This window comes from Sparus aurata, chromosome 10, assembly GCF_900880675.1.
Source record: "Sparus aurata chromosome 10, fSpaAur1.1, whole genome shotgun sequence".
In the NCBI taxonomy this organism is placed as follows: domain Eukaryota; kingdom Metazoa; phylum Chordata; class Actinopteri; order Spariformes; family Sparidae; genus Sparus; species Sparus aurata.
In genome coordinates this window covers 7,362,110-7,379,322 of record NC_044196.1, presented here as the reverse complement: position 1 = coordinate 7,379,322, position 17,213 = coordinate 7,362,110, and the positions used below count along the sequence as shown (strand labels likewise).

At 39.4% G+C, this 17,213-nt stretch overlaps 1 protein-coding gene across 1 annotated transcript; it reads left to right on the top strand.

Moving 5' to 3' along the window:
• Nucleotides 1–5,298: 5,298 nt before the first annotated feature.
• On the top strand, nucleotides 5,299–16,440 carry LOC115589327 (uncharacterized). The gene is made up of 8 exons (XM_030430171.1): nucleotides 5,299–5,403; nucleotides 6,030–6,101; nucleotides 6,367–6,483; nucleotides 11,117–11,246; nucleotides 11,888–12,049; nucleotides 12,649–12,786; nucleotides 13,010–13,161; nucleotides 16,435–16,440. The coding sequence occupies exons 1-8, from the start codon at nucleotides 5,299–5,301 to the stop codon at nucleotides 16,438–16,440; spliced, it is 882 nt and encodes a 293-aa protein (XP_030286031.1).
• The last annotated feature ends 773 nt before the right edge of the window (nucleotides 16,441–17,213 follow it).

Here is a 17,213-nt window from a genome sequence, read left to right as displayed (position 1 = left end):
ATATATTCCAGTTGTTCACAGCTGCAGGAGGCTGCATGTTTCTGCTGAGAGGACGGGAAACAAAAGCAAACAACACTTTTCAAGCATACAGCTGTACACGTTAAGGTGAACAGTGCTGCAGGTGTGCTGCAGGTGTGCTGCAGGTGTGCTGCAGGTGTGCTGCAGGTGTGCTGCAGGTGTGCTGCAAGTGTGCTGCAGGTGTGCTGCACGTGTGCTGGTTTGCATAAACTGCAGTTCAACTGTTCCTCCAGTTCATCAACTAGCAGCTCACTGACTGTTTCTCCTCCTGAAATACTTCAAACTGATCCACTGACACAATGCTGCCAAATATGACCCTGTTGTTGTTGTCGGGTCATTTTAATAATGAAGCTCTGGTAACTCCATGACGAGTACGTTCCACTTCCTTTAACATCTGTACTATAAAAATCAGAGGCTGCAACAGCTGCACACTGTTCACCTCACTGAAGGTGTGAAGATGATCTGGAGGCTGAATTATGAAGCAAGTTCAACTTACTGTCTGGTTTATCTGGAGACACAGGATCATCCTGATGCATCTGAGAGGTGTCTTCTCCTTTTGGAAGAACTGTTAAAAAAGAGAAACTCTTTTAAGTTTTAACAAGCAAGCAGCACATTTATTACATCTGTTTCAGGGAAAATAACAATTTTATGAGCTCAGTTTGTTCTCCAAGTTGTGACTGACTGCAGGTGATTGTAATTAACAATGAAATGATAGTCAAACACAATTTGTGCGTACATCATCTAGACATCTGATTTAATGTCACATCACTGCATCAAACAAACGTAAGTAAGCTGTTTATTACCTGTGAAGCATCTTGTTTACATTTGGTTACAAACCCCATGATAAAATATTATTAGTATGTACCTTTGAGGGTTACAGTACAGCAGAGACGCCCTCCAACACAGCAGTAGTATGAACCACTATCAGATGTGGTTACTCGCAGAATTAGAGAACAGTTCCCTGAGGACAGTTCTTTCTTGAAAAGAGATGTTCGGTTTTTGAATTCGTCACTCTGTTTGTGAAGGTAATCTTCACCCTGAAAATACAGATGGACAATCGTTTTCCCTGTAGTTGGATCCTTAGTCGACCACTCAACTTCTTCAAGGCTGATATCCATCTTGTTCTTTTTTGAACATGAGAGAATCACTGTGTCACCATCTTTTCCATTAATGGTTATATTTGTGCACTGCAACACTGTTGAAGACAAACAGAAACAAAATATTTTGATTACATCGAGCTGTTGGATTGTCTACAACAAAATACTCACAACACAAGACGCTGGTTGCTGTGTTTTAGAATCCAGTGTTGTAGTTACTATGTACTATAAAAATCAGTGGCTGCACAGTCTTCATCTCACCATGGTGATCTTGAGCTGTATTATGAAGCAAGTTCAACTTACTATTTGGGTTAAGTGGATCATGGAGATGGTTATTTTCCTCTGAATGGACTGTAAAAAAAAAGGGAAACTTTTTTAGGTATCAACAAGCAAGCAGCACATTTATGACATCTTTCAGGGAAAAGAACAGTTTATGAGCTCAGTTTGTTCACCAAGTTGTGACTGACTGCAGATGAAATAAACTTGAGACTTTAAAACTGTTTTTGAAGGTCTCAGTCTCACAACTGCTGGGATATCAGTATATTGATATCTTTACATTTGTATTATTCATTCTGTACTATTATGTACAAGCACACAGCAAATATATCAATGCTAGGTGTGTATAAAGTGAAATGCAGTAGTTAATAATAGCAGTAGTACACCTATATACAGGGTAGGGCGCCATTGTTATTATTTAATTTTTTATTATTATTATTTTTAGCCTATATAAACACACTGATGCGTAGTATGAGTGCATACTGCACATACGTACTCACAAACCCCAGTTCCATTTAATTTGGGACATTGTGTAAAACATAACAAATAAAAAAGATTACAATGATTTGCAAATACTTTTGAACTTATATTCAGTTGAATTACACTACCAAGACAAGATATTCTATATTTGATCTGATAAACGTTATAGTTTTTTTCACTCATTTTGAATTTGATGCCAGCAACACGTTCCAAAAAACGTTGGGACAGGGGCAATAAAAGACTGGGAAAGTTGAGGAGTACTCAAAAAACACCTGTTTAGAACATTCCACAGGTGAACCGGTTAATTGGATACAGGTGAGTGTCATGATTGGGTAGAAAAGGAGCATCCCCGAAAGGCTAGTTGTTCAAAGCAAGGATGGGGGGAGGTTCACCACTTTGTGAACAACTACTTGAGTAAATAGTGTTACAGTTCAAGAACAACTTTTCTCAATGTAAAATTGCAAGAAATTGAGGGATTTCATCATCTACAGTCCATAATGTCTTGAAAAGATTCAGAGAATCTGGAGAAATCTCTGAATCTAAGCAGCAAGGCCAAAAAACAACATTGATGCCTGTGACCTTTGATCCCTCAGGCGGCACTGCATGAAAAACTGACATCAATCTGTCAAGGATATTACCACGTGGGCTCAGGAACACTTCGGAAAACCGCTGTCAGGTAACACAGTTCGTCACAACCACAAGCGCAAGTTAAAATTCTACCATGCAATGGGAAAAATTCCACCTACAACACTTACTGTCTTCAGTTCCCAAACGCTTGAGTGTTGTTTAAAGGAAAGGTGATGTAACACAGTCCCACCTCTTTCAGAACATGTTGCAGGCATCAAATTCAAAATGAGGGAATATTTGCAAAAAAAAGTTGAAAAGGATTTGGAAATCATTGTATTCTGTTTTTATTCATGTTTACCCCAACATCCTGACTTCATTGGAATTGGGGTTTGTATAACATACTCAGTATAAGCACATTATCTGGTATCTATTAGAATAGCAAACAAAATAAAATTGCAAAGTACTGAATGGTAAAATATTATGATATTATACGATCCAGGAGAATACTAATAAACTACAGATATAAAACAAATCCTGAGAATATTGTGCAACTATTTCATACTTTATTACAGTTTATACTGTGTTATATTTTATTCCATCGTGTATCATGAATTTCCTCTCTGGGTCCAATAAAAGATCTTTGCTTTGTGTTCACAATTATCTTGCTTACAGATGCACTATTTAGAATTCTTTTTCACAGTTAATAGCTAAAGAGCAAAAATGACTCTTAGACATAAAAAGCAATGATGCAAAAAGCATTCTGCACATTTTATGTAGATTATATAACATTATAACAAGACATCTGTATAGTTGAAGCAGAATTAATGCTTCACAGATGTTGGTTACAACACATTCTCATGAAGGTGAATTATTGATTGTCCACTTTTTCTCCTACTCCCTTTTAATTTTAAACCCTTGCATGTAACAAAACATCGTTCTAGCTGGTTGAGAAAAGTAAATGATTTATATTCATAAGAGCCGCAGCTCAACATCCGAGTAGACGCGACAGCATTACCCTTCACTTCTGGGTCAGATTTAGCAAGGTGTACGACTTTTGGTTTCACTTTGCAAACGGCGGGGGAGGGGTCCAGGTGAACGCCAGCTGTTTTGATCGATAAAACCGACTGTCTCTGTTTCTGGCTCAAATCATCTTATCCGTCTGTCGCGTTCACATCTCTGTCCTCCTTCAAACACAAATCTGACTCTGCTGTTCCAAACTCTCACAGGTTCGTTCACAGACTTACTGCGCACGATTTTGTTGCTGTTGCTGTCTCTCGTTAACAAATGTACAAATATAATTTTCCCGCTGAGCTTACCTTGGCTGTCGACGTGGTCGATGCTCCATATCTGTATAAACAGAGAGCACAGCAGGAGCGTCAGTCTCATCTTCACCCGCAGTAAGCTGGAGGCAACTACCTGCGGCTGGGAGACGCCTCTCAGGTTGTACGATAAGGGCGGGACACCGTCGGCACGCACCTCACCTCTCTCTCTCTCTCTCTCTCACTCTCTCACTCTCTCACTCTCTCTCTCTCTCTCTCCCTCTCTCTCTCTCTCTCTCTCTCTCTCTCTCACACACACACACACACAGGAAGTTAATTTTGTTTCCGTAATTTCATCGAAAAACTGAACCTCTCATTTATTCTAGATACAGTTCAAACAAAGCTCAATATTTGAAGCCCTTTTTTGTTTTAATTTTGATGTTCAGGGCTTACAGCTCATGAAAATCAAATATTCAGTGGGTCAAAATGTTAGAAAATATCCACGCCACGCTGCATTGATGAAGTTGTTTGTGCAAAAGGAGTCTTATGTAATATTAAAATATTATTTCTTTAAAAAAATTAAAAACCCTTGAGGTGCATATGTTCATCGTGTCAGATTTCTACAGATCTCATGTTTCGGTGAAAAATGAGTGGAAAACAAAATACTTCATAACAAAAACTTTCATGAAATTTGGTCCAATAATTAATTCATTATAGGTCTTCTGAAAAATGTGACCCAAAATATACATACATCAAGTGGGACAAACACTAGCCGTTTTTAGATGGAGCAGCAAGCCGCCAATCTGCCCGTCCTTTTGGCGGCTCGGTCCGCGATTTTAGACAGCGGCCGGCAAATTGGGGGTCTGCTCAGGTCCGCCGATTTTCCACCCTGGAGGGTACACTTATTTCCGCCATGCATGCTATCTAAAAACAAACATGTGGAAATGTGCCGGCCTCTGCGTGAGGTGGGTGGATTTGTTGATGACCTGCACTGGTGTGCGACCCACAGCCGGGGAGTTTTAAAACCAGGAAACAGCTGATCACAGCAGTCAGTCCATCATTTCATCCGCGGATGTTAAGATGAACAACTGGACAGCCGCTGAGATCCAGGAGATGCTAGCGTCTCCTGGATCTCAGCAGCTGATTGGTTGTGTTAGCTTGTTGTTGTAGCGGCAAGCTAAGGACGGTCGCTACTTTCAAATTAAAAGCCCCCGCTAAGAACCCAGTTCTAAACTCCAATGGGGTGCAATGTAAAGCTCTTATTTTGAAAAGAAATTCTATGTCACTGTTCACAGCCCAACTTCGAGCTCACGTCACGTCACATGTTTACGCCTACCTCAGAGGCGGCTTTTGGAAAAGGAGGAATATTACGCCTCAGTTTTTGAAAGACTGCCTTTCCCTCGGAGCAAATATGCCGCCTTTTCTATCTAAAAATTGCTAATATAGGAGATGATAGAAATTTTTAAAAAATTTTATTTTTTGTAGCATGACCTTTTAACATCTGAGTAGTTCTGATAACAGCTGGTGACTTTTCTGAGACCATTTTAATAGGTAATAAATAGGTAAAAGTAATATACTGCTTTATTAAAATGTTGCTCACAATGTTGGTTCTTGGAAAGCCTGAAGGAAACTTCAGCGGGGAGAGCACACAGAACGAACTGACAAACACCAGAAGAAAGACAAAGACTTTATACATAGACACTGAGGTGAGGTGGAGCAGCACACTGGTCAGCCTAACACAGACAGAGGGAGACAAACATGCAACGAGACGGAGGGGAAAGGACACTGAAAGGATACAAGAGGGCATGGAAATCAAAACATAAGACATCAAGACACAGAACCATGACACTTAGAGGGTTTGCAATCTCTAATAATAGTTTCACAACATGTGGGCCTCCCAAAAACTCCTGGCACATCACCCCAAAAAAGCTAGAAACAGCTCTCAAGATCAACTGTAGAAACAACTGTTTGCAGGTATAAAGGATGATAGTTATTAGTCTTCATGGCCCCATGTATGGTAACACATATAATCAGTAGCCAGGCTCTGATTGGTCAACTATACACATGTATATTTAAGTAAAACATGAGACAAACTAATTTTCATTACATGAGTTTTAATTATCAAGCTGTGAAACATTCAAACACAAGAACAGCTGAGTGTTTCTGTGTGTCATTTGTACTTGAAATTCATACTTAAAAACAATCCTGCTCTCATTTCATAGACAATAAGATATTTCTAACCAGTGTAGAAGTATTTATAAGAGTCTTTCTTTTAAGAATAAAGAAATCATTATTCTCTTGTCATTATTTTTTATCTGTTCTTCTCTTTCAGTCCAAGTGGCCGCTTGTTACCAAGAAGAGGTTCAAGGAGGAGAAGCAGAAGTTAAAGAAAATGACTGACGGGGTTAATCACTTTAATTTGATCACTCATAAATGTACCACAGAAAACTACAATAGAGATATTTTATTCAATAAACATCAGTTAAACACAGTGAAGTTCAGGTCCAGACTGAGAGCAGAAGGACTGGAGGAACACTGTCTTTACAGATAATCACATGTTCATTTATTCTCTTGCTCCTTAAATTCAAATGCAGAATGAATCAGAGCTTTACACTGGACTGATTGTGTCTCTGATCTAGTCTTTCTCCATGTCTCTCTTTAACTCCCAGATGAAGGGGAACAAAGATGAAACCATCAGGAAGCTCCAACAGGAGAAACAGGATAAAGAGGAAGCTCAGAGTGAAGTGAGGATGCTGAATGATCATCTGGAGTCCAAGAACAAAGAGGTGAATGTGATCATTATTAACTTTATGAATTCAGATGACTTGTCCACTCAACTCTTTGTCTCTTCCACATGTTACTCTGATTTGTCTCCAGCCTCGTTTGTCCTCACTTCTTAAATGTCTCACAGCTTTAACATTTGTTCAGTTTATGATACAAGATGAAAAGACAAATATCACAACAGGCTACAGATAAATCAGTCCAAAACCAGAATGTTTAAGATCAGGACCAAACCAAAGAGAGACAAATAGTTGTATTTGACTTTTTTATAGGGATGTCCCGATCTGATCTGTAGGATCGGGATCGGCCAGAGCGCAATTTGTGGCAGAATGCAGACGCGCATGTAACGTTACTCTGGCAAATCTGTCGATAAAGTGTCTGCAGTGTGGAAATAACTTTAGATATAAATTAGAAAATGAAAGCAGTCCAACAGCAACATGTAACATCTGCAATACGGCTTATAAAAAACAAACTCTCAAAGAATTCGAGTTCACTCAAGCAATACAGGAAAAGACACCAAAAAAAGCAAAAAAAACCCAAAAACACTCGCGGATACTTTCAAAAGGAAAGATAAATATCCTCGAGACAGCAACATGGCCACAAATGTTACAGAGAGCGTAATTAAATGAATCGCTCTGGATAACCATGTTCGTGGTAGAGGATCAGGGTTTTCTTCGTCACCTGGCAATACATTATATTTACTCCACTTTTGAGTGACAACGTGCCGGTATGCGCACTAGTTTCGTGGGTCTCATACAGCAGAGCATGTAAAACAGGCAATCGAGGAGATGCTGAACGCTGTGAAATAGACGAGCAACGTGTCCACGTCGTTTTACGTGACAACGCAAGGAATTTGTAAAACGCAGTGGATGATATGGAGGTACCACTTCAGCTGTTGAACACGACAGTCTGCTGTCACAGTGCAGCGTCACACTCACCTGCTAACACAAGGAAGGTGGAGGCCAATGTTGTAATATGCAGAATAAGAAAGAGCCATATAAAGGTATATACATTGTTTTAACAAAATAAAAAAAAACTACTACGGAACAGCAGGTACTTTGTTTCTAAAAAAAAAAGCTGTATTATCCAGGAAAATATTAGTTAAGGCTGAGTATCAGATTGGGACTCGGTATCTGTAGATACTAAATATTAAAGGAAAAAACCTGATCGGGACATCCCTACTTTTTTATGTTTGTATGTTTCACTCTTGAGGTGGATCAGCTGATTATAAAGTCATAAAGTCCAAGGGCAGAGTTGTGTCACTGGCACCACCAGGAAGTACACAAACTATCATCTGCTGCTGAGAGGAAACCGGTCAGGTTGGTCAAGAGTCAACAAGAAACCACCAAAAGGCAAGTCTGTACTGAATTAGCAGCTGCTGAAGTGTCCAGGTGTGCTTTACTTCCACAAGTCCTTGCTCCAGACCTCTCACACAGGGACAAATAAACAACCCTCTGGAGAGAAACTCTGTGGTCACATGAATCACAAACTGCCAGGCATGCTGCCAACTCTCTGTTGGCAGCATGCCTGGGCCCAGCAGGTAAGGCCCAGCCCAACAGGAGAGGCCTGACCTACCTGAGTTACCAGGGTGTGCTGTTGCCATGAGGATATGTACTTGGCCTGCAACGGTGATTGGGTGTTTGGTGCATGCAAAGTTACACCTTCATGAACATCAGGATCAGGGGTTTTACTAACATTATCAGTGTTATTCACTTCACCTGTCAGTCTGTGGCTGGTTCATTGGTGTATAATACTAAGCTTCAGGTGAACATATTAAGGGGATATTATGGTAATATTATATACAGGGTGAACCTTGGCAACAGCCTAAGTGACTAGAGGAGCAGAGCCACAAACAAATACCTGCTAGCCCTCATGTGATTATGAGCTTTGGAAAAAGAAAGCTTTTAATTGTTGAACTGAATGACTATGTAGCAAAGTGATTCCTGATTTATTCTACTCCTATCTTCAAGACAAACCACTGATTTTTAGCCCACCAACTATCAAGGATTTAATATGAATAGCAAAAGTGTTATTATTGTTCGTTCTATACAGACTTTTGATACAGCAGTGTGTACAAAAAGCCAACTGCAATCTTTCTTGTGTCTTTAATGATAACGTGTAGAATAATCATTCACCTCTGGTCAGTTAACCGTACAGCAGCATGTTCGTCAGCTCCAGCTCTGATCGCCTGTGATGAAAATACACCTGGGTGGACATTTTTATTAACTTTCCTTTTCTGGTGTGATGCCACGATTTTGTGTTGAATCTAAGACTGCTGGTTTGTTAGAATATTTACATCCGTCTCTGTTTAATCATGGCTTCAACATCATTCAGTCAGCACTTCAGAGTTTGAAAGAGAGACCGAAGTGAAAGTAGGTAACGTTGTCAGTGGCTTCCATTTGACGAACAAAGCCTTCAGCCAAGTCACTAGGTTAAAATGTTGGCAGGTAACATTTCTGCAAACCACAGATACTATCTGTACTGTTGTGTCATAGGCTTCTTTCCATATTGACAGGTACAAAATGCATCATATCATGTTCACATTGCATGTTTATTACCTGACTTTCATATAGCGGCGGGGCGCGCGCGGGGGGGGGGGGGTCCTCAAGGTCTCAAGCCTGTTAAATGGGTGAAAATTGGTCAAATTCCCTTCTGTGTGTGGCGGCCAACCCTGTGTGTTGTGTGTTTCAGAGGAGACCTGATGAAGTTTCCAGCAATGTTTGTGCCAACCAAAACAGAGAAAAGTCTATTTTATGCCAAACAACAATTATTTCCTAACCCGAGCCAAGTGGTTTTTGTCCCTAAACCTAACCAGAGCACATAAGCACAGCATTGTGACAAGAAATAGAATAGAAATGAAAAACATTGAACATGAAGAAACGTAAAGTTTTAACTTAACTGTGTTTGTGTGTGTGTGTCCAAATTGCCATAATCAATGTTAGCAAACGGTCATAGGACTCAATCATCTATTTTTAGAAGGTTTACCTGCATTTATAAAACCTGCATGTATGCACATATTTTGGTGTGAAAGTGGTAAGAGATATCGATTGTTGTTGTTTTTTTTGTGTGTGTGTTTTTGTGATTTACATGCTGTTGAGTTGGTGAGTAGGTGTCCATGCTGTGTGTTCAAACCCTGAGCATGGTTTCAAGATGACCTGTGTTTCAGTTTATTCAGGTCAATAATGTGGCTGCTCATGTCCTGTTTCACAGAAATGTGACTCAAAAGAGCAAAACCTTTTTAACCAGCATGTGTTTTGACTTTTTTACATTCTGTACCACTTGATGTAAGTGAGAAGGAGACTTTCACGGCGGGCTAGAAGTAATAAATAGTTACAAGAGTAACTGTTTAATAATTCAAGATATACATTATACAATTGTTTGAGTCTGAGTTTATGATCTTTCTTCAAACAATGAACTAAAGCAGCTCCTTTTGTTCTCTTCAAGGCATATGAAACAAGCACTGTGTATTTTTTTCGCAGCCTGTTGTTTGTGATGTCCTCAGTTCAGGATGTGGGTTGACTGTTAGCGGAAACTGAGCAGAAGAATTCAGACATCATCGGTGAAGGATGGAGGCAACCTCACTCTGTCTGTTTATCGGTCAGAAATTCAACCTATTTTCAATATTTGTAATACTTTAGTTTGATTACTATTTTTTTTATTAAATTGTTGATGCATGGTTGATGTTCCCTAGGAATTGACTGCCAGATTTGATAGGAATCAACTGTAATGTCATTGCACAGGTGCTAAGATCTAAGCGGTAGAAATGAATATGCTAGCACATAAGCTTTATTAATGTAGAAAGTAATGGCAATAACAAACAATAACAGCAATGTGATCAGGTCAAATTGCTCGTCAATTCTATTTATCTGGGTTCTGTTTTCTGTAGTTAGAAATTATTTCATGGCAACAAATCCTGAAAGTCGAGTTGCAAAAGCGTAGCCTCATGAAAAAAGGCTTGACAGACCTGGAATCACAAGTGGACAGCTCTCAGTCTGTCAGTTCCCACCTTGCACCAAAACGACCACATGCGATCAGATGACACTTCTTACTAGCAAATAAACATGTCCATCACTGGGACAAACGGAGACTATGTTCTTTCACACAAAGCCACTGAGCAGCTTTGATTCCCCCCCAAATACAAGCTACTTGTATTTTTTTTGGGGGGGGGTTTAGACCTCAGGATGTCTAAAATCCTGGCTACGGCCCTGAACTGTGTTCATATTTAGATCTTATTCATCACACTACATCAGGGACAGGCAACCATAATGACATGGAGTGTTTTTTTTACAATAAAAAAACAAGTAAGTATATGTTGCATTTCATTATCGATTTCACAAACTCTCTTTGGAGTCCTCATTAAAAATCTGTGACAGGCACTTAATTCCCAGCATAGAAAAATCCCCTCAGGCACTGAATGGAGCTTTTGGTTTTGTTTTCTCCAAAGCAGCCACGCCTCACATTTAGCACACAATAAGTTCTGGAAACAGAAAGTAAACAGCACAACTGTTACACTCCATCTTGAGCAGACAAGGTAAGTTTGTCCTACTTCGACAGCTACAATACAAGCAGATGTCAGTTCATATATTATTACTAATGATGAGTTTCCCTTTGACATAATGCTGTCTGTGTTTTTGTCAGATGAGTGCAATATTCAACTTGTTGGAGCAGCACGGATTGCAGGCCTACTACAATAAATTTGATCAGCTGGGTGTGAAAGATGAAAGAGATTTCCTTGATGGCGTCACAGATGAAGACTTGAACAACCTCGGTAAGTTTACTAAGTATGAAAGCAGTAAGTTTAACATTTTCTGATGACAATACGTCAGCTGTAGTCATGTACAGGCCTGTGTTATTGCTACATGAACTTCAGACTTCCAAGTTTCCAGGAAGCATTATAAACTGTCTGTAAAGAAAAACAACCACAGATATGCACTTGTTATCATGAGTTGTTCTTTGTTGTCTTGTGTAAATGACATGGACTTTGGACAGAGAAAGCAATGAAGGGAATCTGCTCTTGGCAGGTATCAAATACGAAATAAGACTGATCATAAAGGAAACAGCGCCTCTTCAGTACAAGAGGAATATGTACAGGGAGGGTTTATCATTTGATTGCCACACACTTCCTGTGTGTGTGTGTGTGTGTGTGTGTTTGTTATTGTTGTTATCATCATGACCATTACATGTCATTATATGTATCATGGCTCCTATGATTATGTCTAATAATTGGGATGATGAAAGGGAATAGAAGAATCATGTTTTTGTTTTGTTTGTTTTTTATTCTCTTTCGCTCTCCTCCCATTCCTTCGTTTCGTCTTTTTATTTTTGTATTTGCATGTTCCAAATAAATGAAAGTAAACTTAATTAATAAATGTTTGGCATATTTCATATTCTGGTTATATTTCCCAACAGGATTAAGCCAGTTGGAAAGGAATCGTTTTTCTACCATGAGAAACACCATCCGCAGACTCAGAGCTCCAGCACAGCCTGCTGCGACATCTGTGAAGAAGTCAATGGAGTCATTCTGTCTGCAGTACACATACCCCAAATGTCCAGAACCAAAATATATCAGAGGTAAGAGGATTTCATAAAATTTTTTGAAGTTATTATTATTAAGCTCATAACAGCACTTATATCTTAAAAAGTACCTCATGTTAGCAGTGATAAAGCAAGTGCTCAGTCTGAATACAGAAAGAAGGAGGAGGTTAGTACATCCTCCATTTCCTGTAGGTGTGTTGGAGCCTCTGAATGAATAACTCTCAGTCCCAGACTTGTACAACACATTTAATTACAGGCATCGCCTATAAAAAAAAAAAAAAACATTCAATGAAAACAGTTAAAAGGACTGGGTTGTATTGTGATGGAACAACATGTCCTCATAACAAAACAACTAAATAGGTCGATGTCCAGCGACTAAGACAGCAACAAATTTAGCTAAACTGTATATTAGCATGCTGATGTAAGCATTTAGCTCAAAATATCATTGTGCCCTAACACTGCCTTACAGAGCTGCTATCATGACTCTAAGTCTTATTACTTGTTTTCTCTGTAATCCATGGTTGAGAGCCATCCTCCTCTCATATCATACCACATCATGTTGATAAGCCAGAACACTCTCTGATAACACCTTCATACCATTTTATACTCTTACCAAGATCATTTTGAATTCACAGATATGGATGCAGCACAAAACACAGTTGAAGATCTGATGTTGAGGATCCGTCACAGCGAAAGTGTTGATTCCTCCAAAGGTGTCTGTCTCTACACAGTGGATGGAATGCCTCTGACAGATGATCCATTCTTCAACACATGTAAGTTCATTCAGTGCTGAGGTCCAAAATAAATAACGAGGTCACCCAGTGTGAACATTCACATTTCAGGACTGTTTTGTTGTTCAAGTATATTGTGTGCATATGATTTACTGTTGAATGACATTTTTGTTGTTATCATTATATTTCAGAGGCTCAGCAACCTTATTTTCCCATAGTTCAACAAAGTATGTAAAGTGGTTATTTTAATTTTGTTCCCGAACAGGGTCTTTAAAAGACAGACACATTAAAAATGGAGATTTAATCTACGCCATATTTACACCAAAGGAGAACCTGAAAACAGCTCCTCAACTGCCAAAGCCTGAGGTTACTAAAACCTACGAAAGTGATACAGTGAGATGCCACATCATGCTCAAGGTGAGTTTGTGTACAGTGCATAAGAACATTTAATCTCCTCAATTTAGCAGCCTTTCTTCTGTAAAAGTAAAAAATATTGCCTGAAACCTTGAAAATCCGACAAAGCTTGCATTTTGAGTGAGTTTTTGACTCAGAAGATTGAACTGAAGACATATATATATATATAGATATATATATATATATCTATATATATATATAGATATATATAACTCAAAGTTAAGCGTTTAACCAGATTTAATCCCCTTTTTTAAAATACTGAATACAGGGTGACTTCGAGGTGAAGGTGGATTTGGAAAGTGACACAATAACTACTTTGAAGAATAAGCTTGCAGATGAAAGTGTAATCCCAGCGCATGTTCTTCATTACAGGTAATGCTGAATTTTACTGTAATGCACACACAGTGTGGCTTTTGAGTTATCAAATATTTGAATTGTGAAGCCAACAGTGTATCAAAAATACAGTCATCTTTGGTTTATGCAATGCTTCGTTATTTGTGACATAAGTAACAGAAATGACTTACAGGTAAGTAAAAAAAATAAAATAAAAACAAGGGTTTGGGTGCATACCTCCCTCCCTGTCCCACCCAGAGCTACTTAGGTTTGACCGGCATCCTGTTTCAAGAAAGAGATAATTGGTTGCCACATCCTTTTTCTAGTCCTCCAATCTGCCACTAAGAGAATAACGGATCCTTTCAAGATGCAGGGTATCAGCCAGTGCCGTTAACCAGGCTTTAAATGTTGGTGCCTCCGTCTTTTTCCATTGGAGGAGAACAAGTTTTTATTTGTGTTGCATAATCTGCAGGTTCCTAGTACTCCCTGATGTCCCTAGTACAACCAAGAGTGAATCTGGCCTTAATGTAGTCTTGAAGACCTTTGAGAAAAGAGAAAACACTGCTGTCCAGAAATCCTCTAAAGCAGCCTATGCAGAATTTTAAACTGGATCAAGCAGTGTCTAGCATTCAGGGAGCAAGTGTTGATATATCTCAGACTTTCCATACATCCTCCGCTAGTCCCATACCCAATTCTTCTTCCCAACCTTCCTTTATGTGTTCCATGTTCACCCGGCCCAGCTCCTGAAGTGAATCGTATATAACTGAAATTGCATTCCTCTCCTTTGTGCAATCTCTGAGACACCTGTCTAGTTTGTCAGGGGTAGCATTTTCAAAATGGTCCAGGTGTGTCCTTACAAAATGTCTGACAGATATCTGAAAAATGCACTTTTTGACAGACCCTATTTCTCTTGTAGTTGTTGAAATGACACAAATGAACTTTTACCGTACAGATCTCCCTCACCGTGCAGTCCAAGTTCTTTCCATCTGTCGAAGCCTCCATCTATAGTAGAAGGGGTGAATGATGGATTTGCTGATATTGGGAGTATAAAGGATAGCTTTCTGAGTTTGAGTTGATTTGATATTTGCCTCCAGATCTGAATAGTGCTGTGTATTATAGGGTTATAACATGATTTTTTGAAGTGGATGGGCGACATCACAATAGCACCGATCGAATAGGGAACACAATCCTCTCGCTCCATGTCCAGCCAGCTGGTGAGCACAACTGCCTCATCCAGCCAGTGGAAGATGCACCAAATATTTGCTGCCCAATAGTACCTCACAAAATCTGGGAGGGCCTTACTTTTGCACAGATACCCCTTTCTGATCCTGTGCATTTTATAATTCCAGATAAATTAAAGAATTATAGAGTCTGGGTTATTCCAATTTGGTCCATATACGTTCAGTAATGTAACTGGTGTGGAGTGTATCTCTCCTGCAACCATAATATATCTCCCGTCCTTGTCAGCTATAGTAAGTTTATGTAGTAAGGGAACATTCTTACTGATTATTATAGCTGCTCCCCTTGCTTTGGCTGTAAATTTGGAATAGTATACTTGGTTTATCCATCTGGCTCTAATTTTATTGTGTGCTTCATTTTTCAGATGTGTCTCTTGTAAAAAAAAAAAAAAGACAATTGGATCTGTCTCAAATGAGATAGAACCTTCGCTCGCTTTACTGGTTCATTAATTTCATTTACATTCCACGAGCAAAACGTTAGATTTCCAGTTCTCATGTCTCCCCCTACCATGTCAGTATGTGTAGTCATGATGACATATCTGCTCCAACTGTAATCTCTGATGTGGCATCTCTATTTCAATGTATTTTGATCTAAGTAGCGCTTGCCTGCCCTTGTCCCGGTACGCAAAAAACTGTTCGTAATCATTACCATCCTGCTCCTAACTGTGTGGCTCTGCAGTTATAAAAACAACCAAAAACCTTAATAAACTGTGGCTGTACTGATTCAAACAACAGGGAATATTCATATTCAAATGTCAATAAAGAACCTTAGGACACAGTCTTTAGTTCCTCTCCTGATGCAATCGTCTCTTCCATAGTAAATGTGTCTATGAAAATGAACAGCACCACATGGAGTGGGGAGAGGTCGGCTAAGCAGGAGAGCCATGGCATGTTTTAGCTTATTAAACCATATGTGAAAGAAATATCTAGTAACACACTAAGATTATTAACATTAATTGTAGCTTAAGATGTAAACAAAACGCAGGCAACTGCCGTGACCTCTGGTCACGTGTTGAAGTCCTCAGTTATAGTTCTCTCTTATAGTTCTATCTGGACCAGTGTTAGGAGGGGTCTCACCATAAACGGCCACTCTCAGGTTCTGTCGTTTCGAACGGCCTTCCAGATCAAGGCATTTCTCTGATAGTGATTCAACTTGCCCAGAGAGTCTTCTATCTTTGTCTTCCAACTCTTGCACTGTGTCTGAAGTGTCGTTAGCAGCGTTAGCTAGCTCCTTCAAAGCTTGGTTTTGTGCACCCAATCAGGTATTAAGCACCGATACTGATGCGTTATTTTCGGTTTTCAGCGCAACTATCTCCCCTCTCAAGGTGGTAGTTACCTCTGAAATCTCCACCTCGATCTTGTTGCAGATCTCTGACTTCACAAGTGCTAGCTCTAAGTGGAGTGATGTTATGGCCTTTAGCCCGTCGTTGCTATCTGCCTGTTGGACGCTCTCACAGGCTCTCATCTCTGTGGCGAGGCTTCATGCTGGCCTGTCTCCTCGTCCAGGTCGAGTTTCAGAATTAGTTTTTCTCTGCATCTTTGACGTGCCCCTTCTCGTATAGGGTTCTCGAACTGTTATTTGGTAAGTTCCCCAAAGTTTCGTTCGTAAGGTTTTGTTGAAATGGAGTTTTAACTTAAAATCAGTGTGGCTTTTAAACCCTTTAATGTTAATTCTGATTGATGTGTTTGTTAATCATATTTCCAGGGGTGAACATGGCAGTGGCAACACATTGGAAAGTTGTGGAATCTCAGCCGGGTCAACAGTTAATTTCTCTCTGTCCACGTTTTCTGAAGAGCTTCTAAACCAAGAAGACTTCTTCACTGATGATGTTGTTCCCTCAGTGCAACAGACACCAAACGGAATCAGTGTCTTCTTGTCTTCACTTTATATGATAGTAAGATGTGTTTGTTGATATTGTTTTTTTCCCTGAAGGAATAAAACACCTAAGATAATGAATAGCAATCAGGAATTACAGGACTAGATTAACTGATCATGTATGTTATGAATTTATGTACTGCCAATGAGTGATTTGAGGAGGGTTGACGGCTAACATGGTCCCACTTCTTAACAAAATGACTAGAATGTGTACTCCCCCTCATTAACTTTGAGAATGGTTGTCTTAGTCTAAAGATGCTAAGAGAAGTTGTATTGTGCAAGCTGCTCGTATACACATTTCAGCTGTTGTAGGGACTTTTGTGTATATTTTGTCTTCTCTGCTCTGTTAATGTTTTGGCTGATACAAACTGCTTTTTTTAAGAAGCCTGTCCTGCTCTGAAGATGAAGAACAATCATGTGCACAATATACTCAGTAAATGTTTTAAATATTTTTTTTCTACTCGAAAAAACAAGCGTACAGGATTTAGATGCAAGGATTTGATCAGCTACATTCGCAAACTGACTGGATGTAACCCTCTGGCCCAAAGTTTGTATCAGTTACTCTGGAGGAATGAGAGCCTGTCCAGGAATCAAAAGGTAACCTATGT

Coding starts and splice junctions, on each gene's coding strand:
- LOC115589327 (XM_030430171.1), top strand. CDS start 5,299: ATGTTGGTTCTTGGAAAGCCTGAAGGAAACTTCAGCGGGGAGAGCACA. Junction 5,404..6,029: donor CTTTATACATAGACACTGAG/GTGAGGTGGAGC, acceptor CTTCTCTTTCAG/TCCAAGTGGCCGCTTGTTAC. Junction 12,787..13,009: donor TGATCCATTCTTCAACACAT/GTAAGTTCATTC, acceptor GTTCCCGAACAG/GGTCTTTAAAAGACAGACAC.